The sequence below is a fragment of the Octopus sinensis genome, unplaced genomic scaffold (genome assembly GCF_006345805.1).
Source record: "Octopus sinensis unplaced genomic scaffold, ASM634580v1 Contig16366, whole genome shotgun sequence".
Taxonomy (NCBI): Eukaryota; Metazoa; Mollusca; class Cephalopoda; order Octopoda; family Octopodidae; genus Octopus; species Octopus sinensis.
This window is the reverse complement of record NW_021834296.1, coordinates 23,312-40,000: the sequence shown is the minus strand read 5'-3', so window position 1 is coordinate 40,000 and position 16,689 is coordinate 23,312. Positions and strand designations below refer to the sequence as shown.

The 16,689-nt window shown below is 36.1% G+C and overlaps 1 protein-coding gene across 1 annotated transcript; it reads left to right on the top strand.

Annotated features, from left to right (window-relative positions):
• Window positions 1–3,697: 3,697 nt before the first annotated feature.
• On the top strand, window positions 3,698–4,141 carry LOC115230774. Its single transcript, XM_029800915.1, has one exon. The coding sequence runs from the start codon at window positions 3,698–3,700 to the stop codon at window positions 4,139–4,141; it is 444 nt and encodes a 147-aa protein (XP_029656775.1).
• The last annotated feature ends 12,548 nt before the right edge of the window (window positions 4,142–16,689 follow it).

The window sequence follows — 16,689 nt, the reverse complement described above, 5'->3', positions numbered from 1 at the left end:
CGAACGGCCACGATCGGATGGTGTTTGTTACGTGCCCACAGCACGGAGGTCAGTCGATGTGGTACTGGCTACCACCACGTTCGGATGGTTTTCTTGTGTGCCACCGGCATTGGTACCACAAAGATACAAATTCCATTGATGTTCATCTATTTTGATTTGTTTTGATTTGATTTGATTATGATTATGATTATCACTTGCCTCAACAGGTCTTCACAAGTGTCATTTGATTTGATTAGATTAGCACTTGCCTCAACAGGACTTCACAAGTGTCATAAGATGGAAGGTATGCACAGGTGGACTGACTACATCCCAGGAAGGGGCCACGGGCTATGGCCTGACTAGTCTTGCCGGGTCTTCGGACAGGTGCCAGATGAGGCTGGCGAACGGCCACGATCGGATGGCGTTTGTTATGTGCCCACAGCACGGAGGCCAGTCGATGCGGTACTGGCTACAGCCACGTTCGGATGGTTTTCTTGTGTGCCACCGATACTGGTACCACAAAGATACAAATTCCATTGATGTTCATCTATTTTGATTTGGTTTGATTTTCACTTGCCTCAACAGGTCTTCACAAGTGTCACACACTTGCCTCTGCCTCAACAGGTCTTCACAAAGTGTCACACACTTGCCTCTGCCTCAACAGGTCTTCACAAGTGTCACACACTTGCCTCAACAGGTCTTCACAAGTGTCATAAGAAGGAAGGTATGCACAGGTGGACTGACTACGTCGCCGGGTCTTCGGATGGTGTTTTTATGTGCCACCGACACAGGTGCAAGATGAGGCTGGCGAACGGCCACGATCGGATGGTGTTTGTTGTGCCCACAGCACGGAGGCCAGTCGATGCGGTACTGGCTACGGCCACGTTCGGGTGGTTTTCTTGTGTGCCACCGTCACTGGTACCACAAAGATACAATTCCATATATATATATATACATACATACGTACATACATACATAAATACATACATATATAGGTGTATATACCCACACACGCATATATACTATCTAAAACAAAATAATCACCTGATCAAGTCCAAAGGTTTGTACTAGATATTGTTATTACTTTATATAGTTGTGGCGTGTAATTAAATGTAAAATATAAGCTAGTCAATGTTTATTTGTTAAAGGTATCAGCAGAAAGCTTGCATGCGTATGTGTGTCTGTTGGTGCGCCAATGCTCGTGTCCCCTTCGCAAGCGAAAAACGAGCCCGTTTCAATTCGAAACTGTCACGTCGGTTTTATATGACTAAGATGTTATTTTTTAGTTATCTCCCTTAATTAAAGAATATACACTTTTGGCACTATTTGCTCTTTTAATCTCTCACTTGTTTCAGTCGTTTGACTGCGGCCATGCTGGTGCACCACCTTTAGTCGAGCAAATCTACCCCAGGACTTATTCTTTGTAAGCCTAGTACTCATTCTATCGGTGTCTTTTGCTGAACCGCTAAGTTGCATCGTGTGGCGTTGCTTTTACAAGGCAAGTTTGATGTGAAGGTATGGAAGGAAGATTTTTTCTGGGTTTACCAGCGGCACATGCTGCACATTGTAGGGACCAATTATGCGCTCATCTCTTTTAGAGCAGTCTTTTACAGTGCAATGGTTGCTGTCATCACGACTGTTCCAAAAATACAAGAAGTGCATATTTTTTATGTATTCCAGCTGCAGTCCTAGGAGGAGGAAAATCATCTTTAAATCACCAGAAATATTTCACTTATGAACTGAGTAATTAACTCCTTTCAGAATGAGTTCCATCGATTCATAAGTTTCTTCCATACCGATAGCATGACCCACAGGAATGGAAGGTTTTTCATTACCATTATGTAACAGCACAGCTTCGAGGCTAACCTTACTCGAGTCTTTAAACATTCTCCATTCGTTAGTCACATACACTTGTCGTAGTTTTTGCATAAGTGCATTAACGTTAGTGCAGAAACAAGCATTATTTTCTTGCTTGAAAAAGACAGATAAGCCTTCATGGCGAGAATGGAAAATAGAAATTTTCGCACCTTACTGTTGGAGATTCCGTTGCTGTAGTCTGGATCCCAAAACTTCTGCCTTCTCCTTTGACAATGGTAGGTCTTTTACTAAATCATTCAAATCTTCTTGATTAAACAAGCTTGGCTCACTTTTCTTAGAATCAACTACGTACTCTCCATTATTTACATCATTTACATTTGACGGATATTTGTCCTCATCTGGTTTGTTGTTAACACAACATTTCGGCTGATATACCCTCCAGCCTTCTTCAGGTGTCTTGGGGGAATTTGAAACCTGAGTTCACATTCCTAAGGTATTTTTCAATGTTGTTGTTATTATTATTATCATCATCATCATTATTATTATTATTATTATTATCATCATCATCATTATTATTATTATTATTATTATCATTATTATTATTATTATTATTATTATCTTTATATATATTATATATATATATATATATATGTTAAAGTTTCAGCCCAGAGCTACGGCCATGCTGATGACAGCATTTATATGTACCTGTATCTAGAGTTATATTTCTCTCTCTCTCTCTCTTTCACTCTCTCACTCTCTCTCTCTCTCTACTCGCTCACATATATGTATATATACAAATAGATAGATAGATAGATAGATAGATTAGATAGATAGATAGATAGATAGATAGAGATAGATAGATAGATAGATAGATAGATAGATAGATAAATAGATAGATAGATAGATAGATAGATAGATAGATAGATAGATAGATAGACAGACAGACAGGCATAAAGACGAGAAATGTGTATATTCCTACATTTCTGAGGTCCTACATAAGTAGCAGGCAACAACACAAGCCTACATAAGCACAGACATAAACGAAGAGAAAGAGAGAGAGGGGGAAAGAAAGAGAGAAAGTGAGCGAGAGCGAGATAGAGTGAGAAGGGGAGGGTTACGGAAAAGAAAGACTGAGCGAAGAAAGGTTTGGGGTGAGAGAGAGAGAGAGAGAGAGAGAAGAAGAAAAGAGGTGAAAATGACTAACACTCATTTTAAATCAATTTTTCCTTATGACGTCATAATCTCTCTGCCTGACATCGTCCGACACCTTAACATTCAGTCGAATTATCTGTCTATACACACACATAGACAAGCTTTATAGATATAGGTGTGACTGTGTGATAGAGATTTCAGGTTCAGTTCCACTGCGTGACACCTAGAGCGATTTTTTTCCGTTTTTTTTTGCCATAACCAAATACCTGTTTGTGGGTTTCAGAGATGGTCAGTGAAAGAAGCGTACGATATGTGTATATATATATATATATATATGTGTGTGTGTGTATATATATATATAATATATATATATATATATATACATTTATATATATATATATATATATATATATATATATATATATATATATATATTATATATATATATATATATATATATATATATATGTGTGTGTGTGTGGAGACGCAATGGCCCAGTGGTTAGGGCAGCGGACTCGCGGTTTCGATCCCCAGACCAGACGGAAACTGAAAGAAGCCTGTCGTATATGTATATGTATATGTGTGTGTCTGTGTTTGTCCCCCCAACATCGCTTGACAACTGATGCTGGTATGTTTACGTCCCCGAACTCACAACGTAACGACAAACGAAATACCGCAAAGCATTTCGCCCGGCGTGCTAACGATTCTGCCAGTTCGCCACAAATCTGTAAACTCTGTTGTTGAAGACATGGGAATTGCCGATTATCTGGTTGAGTTCTTAAACTCACTGGATCCACAACGAGCTCCCCCTCGTTGCCTTCGATTGAAAATGAGCGCTCCAATCATGCCTCTGCAGACCTTTTCCCAACCGAAGCTGTGCAGTGGTACAAGAATTGTTGTGAAGAAATTAACGAGAAATATCATAGAAGCCACAATAATTTTTGTCTTTGGAAAAGGTGAAGATATATTTATGCCTCACTTAAGTTTAACACCTTCAAATATTCGCATCGAATTCAAACGACTTCAATTTCCAATACGTCAGTCTCTTGCGATGTCCATTGATAAGTACCAAGATCAGACTTTCAAAGTTACTGCTTTGCAATTAGAGAAGGGTTGTTTTTCACACAGACATATCCTGGGGTTCCAGAGTGGGGAGCAAAGACAATTTTATCATTTTCACCCCTACAGGTAAAACTCAAACCAATGTCTGTTAGGACGTTTTTAGCATGGGATCAACGAACAAGATTTGCAGAATGAATAAAAACTTTGAATTGAAATTGTCAACGCAACACTATATTCGCATAAGAAAATGTATTTCTATTTTTTGGTTGTTGTAATACTTAAGTTCAATAATTCTGTTGTTTCTGGAGAGAATCCTTTTCGTTTTGTGCCTTATTATGTAAAACACTCACCGGTAAAATTCCCACTTTTTTCTTATTTTTATTGTCCTAAAATTTTCGTTGCGTCTTGCAATCTCTCTCTCTCTCTCTCTCTCTATATATATATATATATATATATATATATATATATTATATATATATATATATATATATATATACCGGTGAATGTGTTATATTATAACATCCGAAAGGATGAAAGGCAAAGTCGACCTCGGCGGAATTTGAACTCAGAACGTAACGGCAGACGAAATACCTATTTCTTTACTACCCACAAGGGGCTAAACACAGAGGAGACAAACAAGGACAGACAAACGGATTAAGTCGTTTATATCGACCCCAGTGCATAACTGGTACATATTTTATGGACCTCGGAAGGATGAAAGGCAAAGTCGACATCGGTGGAATTTGAAACCAGAATGTAACGGCAGACGAAATACCTATTTCTTTACTGCCCACAAGAGGCTAAACACAGACGGGACAAACAAGGACAGAAAAGCGGATTAAGTCGATTATATCGAGCCCAGTGCGTAACTGGTACTTAATTTATCGACCCTGAAAGGATGAAAGGAATTTGAACTCAGAACGTAACGGCAGACGAAATACCTATTTCTTTAGTACCCACAAGGGGCTAAACACAGAGGGAACAAGCAAGGACAGACAAACATATTAAGTCGATTATATCGAGCCCAGTGCGTAACAGGTACTTATTTAATGGGCCTCGAAAGGATGAAAGGCAAAGTCGACCTCGGCGGAATTTGAACCCAGAACGTAACGGCAGACGAAATACTGCTAAGCATTTCGCCCGGCGTGCTAACGTTTCTGCCAGCTCGCCACATTAATAAAAGCGAAATTCCCATGTGCCTGTGACCCCTGTCCCTCAGTCTACATAGACATATTCTACCTTTTTGGAATCAGGATGATCCCAGGATTGAAACTCTGCTCTACATTTGGTTCTTGACGATCCAGCATTGGGATCTGGCTTAAAACCATTTTGGCTGCTATTTCTAGCAGGTAAAGCCAGTGTGAGGTACAAGAGTTACGTCCCTTAGCTTAAGGTGTTACTGAGGAATTTTGTAGTTTTTTTCACATTTTTCAGTTACTAGACTGCGGCCACGCTGGGGCACCGCATTGAAGAATTGTAATCTAAGAAATTGACACAAGTTATTTCTTACTTCTGTCTGGTAGATTTTATTGGCCTCTTATAGCGAACCGCTAAGTCACATGGAGATAAACGTAAACGACAGACATACACACAAAGCCACTATACACGCACGCACACACACACACATACATACATACATACGTACATACATACGTATATACAGACGTACATATGTACATACATACATACATACATACATACGTAATACATGCATAATACATATATACATACATACATATATACATACATACATACGTACATATTTACGTACGTACATACATACACACATACACGTACATACATACATACATAATACATACATACGTACGTACGTACATACATACCACATACATACACACAGAAATGTATGTGTGTATATATATATATATATATATGTATATAAATATATATATCATCATCGTTTAACGTCCGTTTTCCATGCTAGCATGGGTTGGACGGTTCGACCGGGGTCTGGGAAGCCAGGAGGCTGGCAACGGCCACGATCGAATGGTGTTTTTTATGTGCCCCCAGCACGGAAGCCAGTCAAGACGGCGGTGGCATCAGTCACGTTGAGATGGTGTTTTGAAAGTGCCATTGGCGCGGGTATCAGAACTACAATTTCCATTTGATGTTGATGTACTTGACTCAATAGGTCTCCTCAAGCACAGCAGGTCACCCCACGATCCAAGGTAACCACAGCAGGCCGTCCTGCGATCCAAGGTATTTCCGATGGGTTGGGGCTGTTATGTGAAGCTGCTGCAGGAAACAGCCTCACGTTATTTGTCGGGTCATCGCAGTTACAGCATATCTCCAGATGTCTCGGTCTTTCGTCATTGCCTCTGTGAGGCCCAACGCTCGAAGGTCATGCTTAATCACCTCATTCCATGTCTTCCTGGGTCTACCTCTACCCCGGATTCCTTCAACTGTTTGGGAGTGGCACTTTTTCGCACATCTCTTCTCATCCATCCGGAGAACATGACTATACCAGCGCAAACATCTTTCTTGCCTGCCACATCCGATGCTTGTTATGTCCAGCATTTCTCTCATATATATATATATATATATATATATATATATCAACAATCAAGGAACGACCATAATAGGCCATTCACCCACTAGAAATAACAGCCAAAGCTTCAACCGCAAATAAAGATTAATTCCGTAAACAGGAGAAAATTTAAAAAACATTTACCCTGTAATTTCTTGTACGATGTACCGTTTCATCTGCTGTTTAATGGTAAACTAACCTGATTAAATTAAATCAAGCCAATCTTCCATAGGCCCTCAGATTCTTCAGCAAGAAATAGCCAAGTCGGAACAGATATTTTCACGAGGCATTTCCGACCCTGCCAAGGCAATATCTGACCTAAAATTTTCAAATCGTCGCACTGTTTACGGAATTAATCTTTATTTGCGGTTGAAGCTTTGGCTGTTATTTCTAGTGGGTGAATGGCCTATTATGGCCGTTCCTTGATTGTTGATGTTGAACTTAAAAATGGTCTGTGACTATTTAATTTTTTCCCACTAGGTCGCTGGTGGCAAAAGGAATTCTACAAAATTTTTTTTGCCACCCTATATTGATTAATTATGGATTTTCTGGTTAATTCCGTAATGGAATCGGCGGCTTATATTTATTTGCTGCCGATAAATTTGGCGCGAGTGCGACGATTTGAAAATTTTAGGTCAGATATTGCCTTGGCAGGGTCGGAAATGCCTCGTGAAAATATCTGTTCCGACTTGGCTATTTCTTGCTGAAGAATCTGAGGGCCTATGGAAGATTGGCTTGATTTAATTTAATCAGGTTAGTTTACCATTAAACAGCAGATGAAACGGTACATCGTACAAGAAATTACAGGGTAAATGTTTTTTAAATTTTCTCCTGTTTACGGAATTAATCTTTATTTGCGGTTGAAGCTTTGGCTGTTATTTCTAGTGGGTGAATGGCCTATTATGGCCGTTCCTTGATTGTTGATGTTGAACTTAAAAATGGTCTGTGACTATTTAATTTTTTCCCACTAGGCCGCTGGTGGCAAAAGGAATTCTACAAAATTTTTTTTGCCACCCTATATTGATTAATTATGGATTTTCTGGTTAATTCCGTAATGGAATCGGCGGCTTATATTTATTTGCTGCCGATAAATTTGGCGCGAGTGCGACGATTTGAAAATTTTAGGTCAGATATTGCCTTGGCAGGGTCGGAAATGCCTCGTGAAAATATCTGTTCCGACTTGGCTATTTCTTGCTGAAGAATCTGAGGGCCTATGGAAGATTGGCTTGATTTAATTTAATCAGGTTAGTTTACCATTAAACAGCAGATGAAACGGTACATCGTACAAGAAATTACAGGGTAAATGTTTTTTAAATTTTCTCCTGTTTACGGAATTAATCTTTATTTGCGGTTGAAGCTTTGGCTGTTATTTCTAGTGGGTGAATGGCCTATTATGGCCGTTCCTTGATTGTTGATGTTGAACTTAAAAATGGTCTGTGACTATTTAATTTTTTCCCACTAGGCCGCTGGTGGCAAAAGGAATTCTACAAAATTTTTTTTGCCACCCTATATTGATTAATTATATATATATATATATATATACATATATATATATAAAATATTATTAGAGACAAAACCACTATTTTGCAAAGCAAACAAGGAAAGACTTAATCAATACATAAAATTTTAATAAATAGTCAAAAAAACCGCCACTACAATCGTTTCTTGTCTTGATCGACAATCTTCAGGTGGACTTCCAATCTAAAAAATCAAAATTTTAAAATATAAAAATAATAATTTTAAATAATTAAAGTATAAATGAAAAAATATAAGTATATAATCCATATATAACCTATATATAATCCATATCGAAAATATAGACAAATTACCACGAATTCCCTAAAAAAAACCATGATAAAACAAAACTCTTAAAAACATATAACGATAAAATCTCCCTTTGCTAAATTCTAAAACAAACCTATATAGTAATCCCCCTAACCTAAACATTCACACACAAATACACACACGTAAACCACAGACCCACGACTTATACACATACCTATACTAACTTATAAACCTCAATATACACCAAAACCCACTCCCTCCCCACACAGACAAATTAACACATACATCCCAAAACCTAAATAACAAACCCATATACACATTCACACACAAACACACACACACACGCAAAACACGCACACACAACAGATACATATACTCCCTCACATATACGCATATACATACTCACTAAACTCGACATATACAACAATACTTACACACCCACAAAAATCATTAAATACATTTATGAGCTTTAACTCAGCTTAGCAGCTCTAACAAACAACTTGCAGTAACCCAATCCCATTCTCTATGCCTACCTCACTACTACACTATTCCATTCACAATTCCAAGCAACGCTAGTCCACCACCCGGTTATGCACGTGGCAAAACGAACACCACTCAAAAATTATGAATGAAACAATGTAAAAAAATAACCAACATCGAAAATAGACAAATTACCACGAATTCCCTAAAAAAAACCATGATAAAACAAAACTCTTAAAAACATATAACGATAAAATCTCCCTTTGCTAAATTCTAAAACAAACCTATATAGTAATCCCCCTAACCTAAACATTCACACACAAATACACACACGTAAACCACAGACCCACGACTTATACACATACCTATACTAACTTATAAACCTCAATATACACCAAAACCCACTCCCTCCCCACACAGACAAATTAACACATACATCCCAAAACCTAAATAACAAACCCATATACACATTCACACACAAACACACACACACACGCAAAACACGCACACACAACAGATACATATACTCCCTCACATATACGCATATACATACTCACTAAACTCGACATATACAACAATACTTACACACCCACAAAAATCATTAAATACATTTATGAGCTTTAACTCAGCTTAGCAGCTCTAACAAACAACTTGCAGTAACCCAATCCCATTCTCTATGCCTACCTCACTACTACACTATTCCATTCACAATTCCAAGCAACGCTAGTCCACCACCCGGTTATGCACGTGGCAAAACGAACACCACTCAAAAATTATGAATGAAACAATGTAAAAAAATAACCAACATCGAAAATAGACAAATTACCACGAATTACCTAAAAAAAACCATGATAAAACAAAACTCTTAAAAACATATAACGATAAAATCTCCCTTTGCTAAATTCTAAAACAAACCTATATAGTAATCCCCCTAACCTAAACATTCACACACAAATACACACACGTAAACCACAGACCCACGACTTATACACATACCTATACTAACTTATAAACCTCAATATACACCAAAACCCACTCCCTCCCCACACAGACAAATTAACACATACATCCCAAAACCTAAATAACAAACCCATATACACATTCACACACAAACACACACACACACGCAAAACACGCACACACAACAGATACATATACTCCCTCACATATACGCATATACATACTCACTAAACTCGACATATACAACAATACTTACACACCCACAAAAATCATTAAATACATTTATGAGCTTTAACTCAGCTTAGCAGCTCTAACAAACAACTTGCAGTAACCCAATCCCATTCTCTATGCCTACCTCACTACTACACTATTCCATTCACATTCCAAGCAACGCTAGTCCACCACCCGGTTATGCACGTGGCAAAACGAACACCACTCAAAAATTATGAATGAAACAATGTAAAAAAATAACCAACATCGAAAATAGACAAATTACCACGAATTACCTAAAAAAAACCATGATAAACCAAAACTCATAAAAGCATATAACGATAAAATCTCCCTTTGCTAAACCCTATAACAAACTTATATAGCAATCCCCCTAACCTAAACATTCACACACAAATACACACACGTAAACCACAGACCCAAGACTTATACACAAACCTATACTAACTTATAAACCTCAAAATACACCAAAACCCACTCCCTCCCACACAGACAAATTAACACATACATCCCAAAACCTAAATAACAAACCCAAATACACATTCACACACAAACACACACACACGCAAAACACACACACACAACAGATACATATACTCCCTCACATATACGCATATACATACTCACTAAACTCGATATATACAACAATATTTACACACCCACACTCATACAGATAAATAAATTAATTATACAACTAAAAACTCACAACCAATCTCATATACATAAACACTCCTATGAAAACAACATTAAATACATCGTAATTAACCAGAATATCAAAAATAACAATATGACATAAGGATAAATCAAATACATACTTACAATTCAGTTACAAATTATGAAGTGAAATTAAATTCTTAGCCGTTAAAAAACCAAACAAAAATTACGTTACCATAGAAATAACTTATGTAAAAAAAGAATACGCGCCATAGAAAGTAAACGTCATTCAAAATATGAATGGAGAAATATAATAAATGGAACTAAAAACTATATCACGTAGCAAACCAACGCTACTTAAAAAAATTTATTATGAATGGATTCTATAAAAACTACCATGAAAATCATTATATACATTTATGAGCTTTAGCTCACCCTAGCAGCTCTAACAAACAACTTACAGTAACCCATAACTATTCTCGATGCATACCTCACTACCACACTAATCCATTCACAATTCCAAGCAACGCTAGTCCACCACCCGGTTACAATTCCCAACTCCACCTATTCATTCACAATTTAAACGACGTTCCCTTCCACAACGCTACATATAAGCCTCAACATATACACCGGAGATACACTTACACATCCGTGCGGATGGGTGAGAGTATACATTAAGTGTAGTGATGGGGCTCCCATTTCTAAACAATTTGTACCTGTGTGGTAGTCTCCATGTGTATATTCACGCACGGGTATAAATGCAGGGGGTACACGCTCACTTCATTTGCGTGTACCCCTCACATGTACATATGCATACTATTTTGGCTCGATATATGCAACAATGTAATCGCGCCCGTGTGTGTGAGCATTCACTGGTTGTGCAATTCACCCATCTGGGTGTGAGTGGGTGTAAACGTATCGCTGTGGAGGTCGAGCTTGATACGTATATATTAGTGTGTATTAGGGGTTGTACGTACTAATTATGTGCATGTGCTTCACGCACTTGCGTCCATGTATGGATGAATATATTGGGATTACTATGTGGGTGTAAATAGGGTATGGGGGGGAGTTTTGTCATTGTATGGGTGTGGGTTTCATTTATGATGGTGGTTAGTTGGTGATTATTAGTATGTTCTGTATATTTGGGTTAGTTATATATTATTCTAGTGTGTATAATTGTATACATATAATTGGTGTGAATGGGATTACTCCCATTTTTGGGGATGTATGTGTTTATTTATCCATGTGGGGCGGGAGTGGCCGTTAGGTGCATATGCTGAGGCTCACATGCAATCCCAAGTACAACGAATGAAGTGGGCACTTATATTTGTTATGGGTGTGTGTACTTTATTATAAAAGACAATACCCAAATAAAATCTGTCAATTCAACATACAATAAAAAACAAAATACAAAGGGATCTTAAACATTCACACATACATACAAAACTCAATAAAAACACCACTAAATAACACCCAAAACATATAAATATATCCTCCAATACATATAACAAATGCAAAATAAAAATACATAATAAAATAAAATAAAAATAAAAATAAAAAAATAAAAAAATCTAATATAAATTATTAAAGTTTTAACGTACCATAAACTGTTAAATTAATATACATTAAAAATGAACTAATTAAAACAAAGAAATATCAATAAAGACTAACTATAATTAAAGCCTAGACAACATAACCAAAAATATATTATCTAAACTAATTTAAACTAAACTAAAGTAACCTAAAAGGGAACTATTATTGCTATTTATCATGAAACTTATTATATAGGTAAAGTAACTTGTGTCTGCATTTTATTTTGCGCTCTTCACCAGTATTAAGTAAATTATCATACTTATAAAATAAAATTTCTTTAAACTCATTAGAGCATAAATAACAACAATTAGCTCCTATATTATAAATAATATTTTATAATATTTTATAATATTTTATAATATTTTACTATAAAATTGGATTTAATCCTAAATCTGATTTTTTTCCCTGTAAATTTGGATTTATTCCCTAATATTTATTATTATATATATATATATATATATATATATATATATATATATATATATATATATATATATATTATTTTATTTTTATTTTATCTAGTTTCATCTCACGAGCTGTGGCCATGCTGGGGCACCGAAATTATATATATATATATATATATATATATATATATATATATTTTTGTTGAAATGGAAAGATGAATTATCTTGTTACAGATTATTTAAAAGTTTAACCGATACCTGGGTAGCAAAAATCACAGCAGAAAAAACATGGTTGGAGTTATGACCATAGGGTGTTGCAACCGTGCGTTTGTGCGGGTAATTGAAGTTTAATATAATTAGTGAATGGAAGAAATGGAGTTGAACGAAGACTGTACAGAATTCCTTTTATTACATTCTACACATGTTTCAAAGGCCACAATTTTCCAAATTCTGATTGAATAAGGATACCATATTGCAGCTTTCTCTTCAGGAAAATCCAGGAATTACGATGTCCAAACAAAAACAAAGGCGCAGCAAGCAATTCGAACAATAACGCTCCTTAAGAGCCCATGTATTGGGGCAAACTGTTTCTCAATATACGTTGAAATCGGGGGGTTGGTGGAGGCCGACAAAAAGGTCCGTTGGAATAAATCAAGGTCAGGCCGCGGTCAAATCTAGTAGGTGAGGAATTAATGAAAACAAGGGGTGTGAAGATATTCTGTGTAACCAAAATTAAAGCTCTGAATATTTTAAGAATTCAGGGTGTATTATTTAGGTGCGAGACACTACCTACCTACATGCATGTGTGTGTATGCTAGCCTGTGTATGCGTGGGGCGCGAGATAGTGAGCACTGCTGAAAATAGCCGGTCAGGCGGCTGAAATAATTCTGTGTTCGTGTGTCCGTCAGTGGCCTGCTTATCTAAATTAACATCGCCAAAAATCAGAGGGGTATATAACTCCTGCCCTTGCTTCTAAAAACCGACCAATCGCCCAAGGGGAGTAATTTCCCCTTGCAAAAATTGTTCAGAGATTTTTTTCAAAAAAAATTTTTTCAAAATTTATTTCCTTTTATTAGGATATCAAGGTGTTAATTGTCTTAGGTATCATTTATATGTAAGAAACGTATGACGCCGCCAATGGGGACATCGAAAAGCAGTCTGTAAAAGCCCGTTTACCAAACGGCCTCTGGCGAACAATATGTGGAAAAGCTCAGAGTTACAAAGATTACATATCCTTTATTCCATTCACTAATTATATATATTATATATATATATACATATATATATATATATATATAATATATATATATATATATATATATATATATATATATATATTATATATATATATATAGGTATATAGAAAGATAGATAGATAGATAGATAGAGAGATAGAGAGAGAGAGAGAGAGAGATAGATAGATAGATAGATAGATAGATAGATAGATAGATAGATAGATAGATAGATAGATAGATTCATCTCTCTGTCTATATATCTACCCTCTTTGTAATGTTGGAAAATGGAATAAGTATAAAAATGAATATTGTCGATTTAATTTAAAATGTCCATATGTGGCTGAAGCGTGCTCTACATTTTAAAACTGACGTAATATTTACATTGTTTAATTAAATGAAGTAGCATGAAACGAGTAAACTACACTACCTTTGGATATTCTCGTTGCTTATATTGATTATATATATATATATATATATATATATATATATATATGGCGACTCCGGCACTCGGGCTGTTCGAGCTTAGCCCGAATATAAATGTAATAAGGTGGACGTGTATTTATAAGCTGATTTCATTTCTGCCAACACTGACTTCAAGTATGTAATTGCAGCCAATAACTCGTGCTCCTTTTATTGAGCCTGGTCGCTGTTGGTTTATTTTCGTTCACCGTCTGTGTCAAAATATCATTCGTAGCAGACGTTCTCTCGACATCGTTCACACGCGCCTGACTCGGTCTCAGAAGTTACATCCCGAGTTCTTATCAATAATCGTAAAAATTAAAATTAATTCAAATGCAATGTTTTCTTGAAACTATAAATTTTTAGAGAGATTAATATTTAAATTAAAATCCATGAAAAGTTTCCGTTCTGTAATATTCTTAAAGGAACGAAGGATCTTTTCGGTTTGAACGGCAGTTTTTTTCTAGCGATGGCATATGAAATTGTCACCCATAGTTATGACCCTAGTATCGATCTATTGCATTTCAATCTGTTTTAGGGTTAGGGGTGAGGGAAGGGTATCTGTTTTTCTTCAGAAATGTAAATAAACCCAATCTGTTTCTTAAACGAGGGACATATTCATACGGCACAGAATGTTTTTTTACCTCAATAGAGGTCACTGATTGGTTGAAATTGCAGAAATTGAAGAAAAAAACAACAACAAATATCTTACATACTATAGAATTTTCTCAATAAAGCCAAGAGAAAAAGATGTTTGATAAACACATTCTATCAGTATACGAAGTTTAAAAGTGTTTAGTTACGTGGAAATTATTTTAAAAAACTGCCGTTCAAACAGAAAAGACCCGGAACGAAAATTTATCCAGCAACTCGGGCTAATAGGAACGAGCCTGGAAGGTGTAAAAGAGAAACTGGCATCTCTTGTCAAGATTACAAGCGACAGTCAGATCGCTGGTGTTTGCTTGTGCACTCTGCTGTCGTAATTTGATTGCTGTTATTCTGTGCATTTGTGCGCAAAAATCAGTTGTGTTTTGCAGGGTTGCTTTCTTGTAATCCTTAACTTAGAAACGGAGAAAGTCATAGCGTTAGATGTGAAAAAATAAGCCATTTGGGGCTAGAAATAAAGCGGGAAAACGTGAAATTCTTCGAGTAGAAATGTGTCTTGTACGAAATCTGTGATGAGCCCGTGTGACACTGAATCGCCTCTGAGATATATATATATAAAATATGTGTGTGTGTGTGTGTGTGTGTGTGTGTGTGTGTGTGTGTATTCATGAACGTATGCGCGTGTATATATATAAATATATATATATATATATATATATATGTGTGTGTGTGTGTGTGTGGGTCCATAAAGACACACCCGATGGTTTTGATATCACGATGGGAAGATCTGCTTCAGCACAAGTAGCTGATTTGGTCTGAATATATATACTTTCTGAAATGGCAGACCAGTTCCCAAACATCAACAGAGGTCTATATCTTGTTGATTGTTTACTTTACCTCAAAAATGTTTCTGACCAAAAAGTACAAAATGTTAAGAATACTTCAGTTAAGTTTTTTTTTCCGTAGAATGGGTTTAGGCATTGTCTTTAGGATGATGTAACGAAAGCCAACTTAACTTACACAATAATTCTTACGTCCCATACCACAAGCCATCGACCAACCTTAAGTATATTAGCCAATTAAATAATCATTCTAGGGCGATCACTAAGAACTTAGTTAAGAATATTTCATTTAGATTTTCTAAGTTCTCTGCGAATGTAGGCACTTTTAACGACAAGGCTCAATTTTGTACCCCTGCCTTACTTAAAGCAGTTTATACAGATAAAGTTATCTACATTGATTGCATTCAATCTTATTCTACCTTTAGTAAGGGAGACATGAAATCTAGCTGTAAGGATATAAACGATATCAGTTTTAATTTATACACCAACACCAAACAGAGGAAGGGAGATAACCGTTATTTAAACCCCTTTTTTCATTCTAAAGGTAAGTCGATGTCTTTCAAAGGTGGTTACACTAAAAATAAGGCACTAATAGCAAAACAATTTGGTTGATTATATATATATATATATATATATATATATATATATATATATATATATATATATATATATATATATATGTATATATATATATATATGAATTTGCATATCGGAACTGAAATATTTCTGTCTGTGTGTACACATCATTGTATATATCTATCTATATAAACACATTCAAGCACATAAAAAGACAGTCACGCACACACACACACACACAAACACACACACACACACGGGCGCGCACACGCACACACACAAACACACAGACATATATATATGTTTGT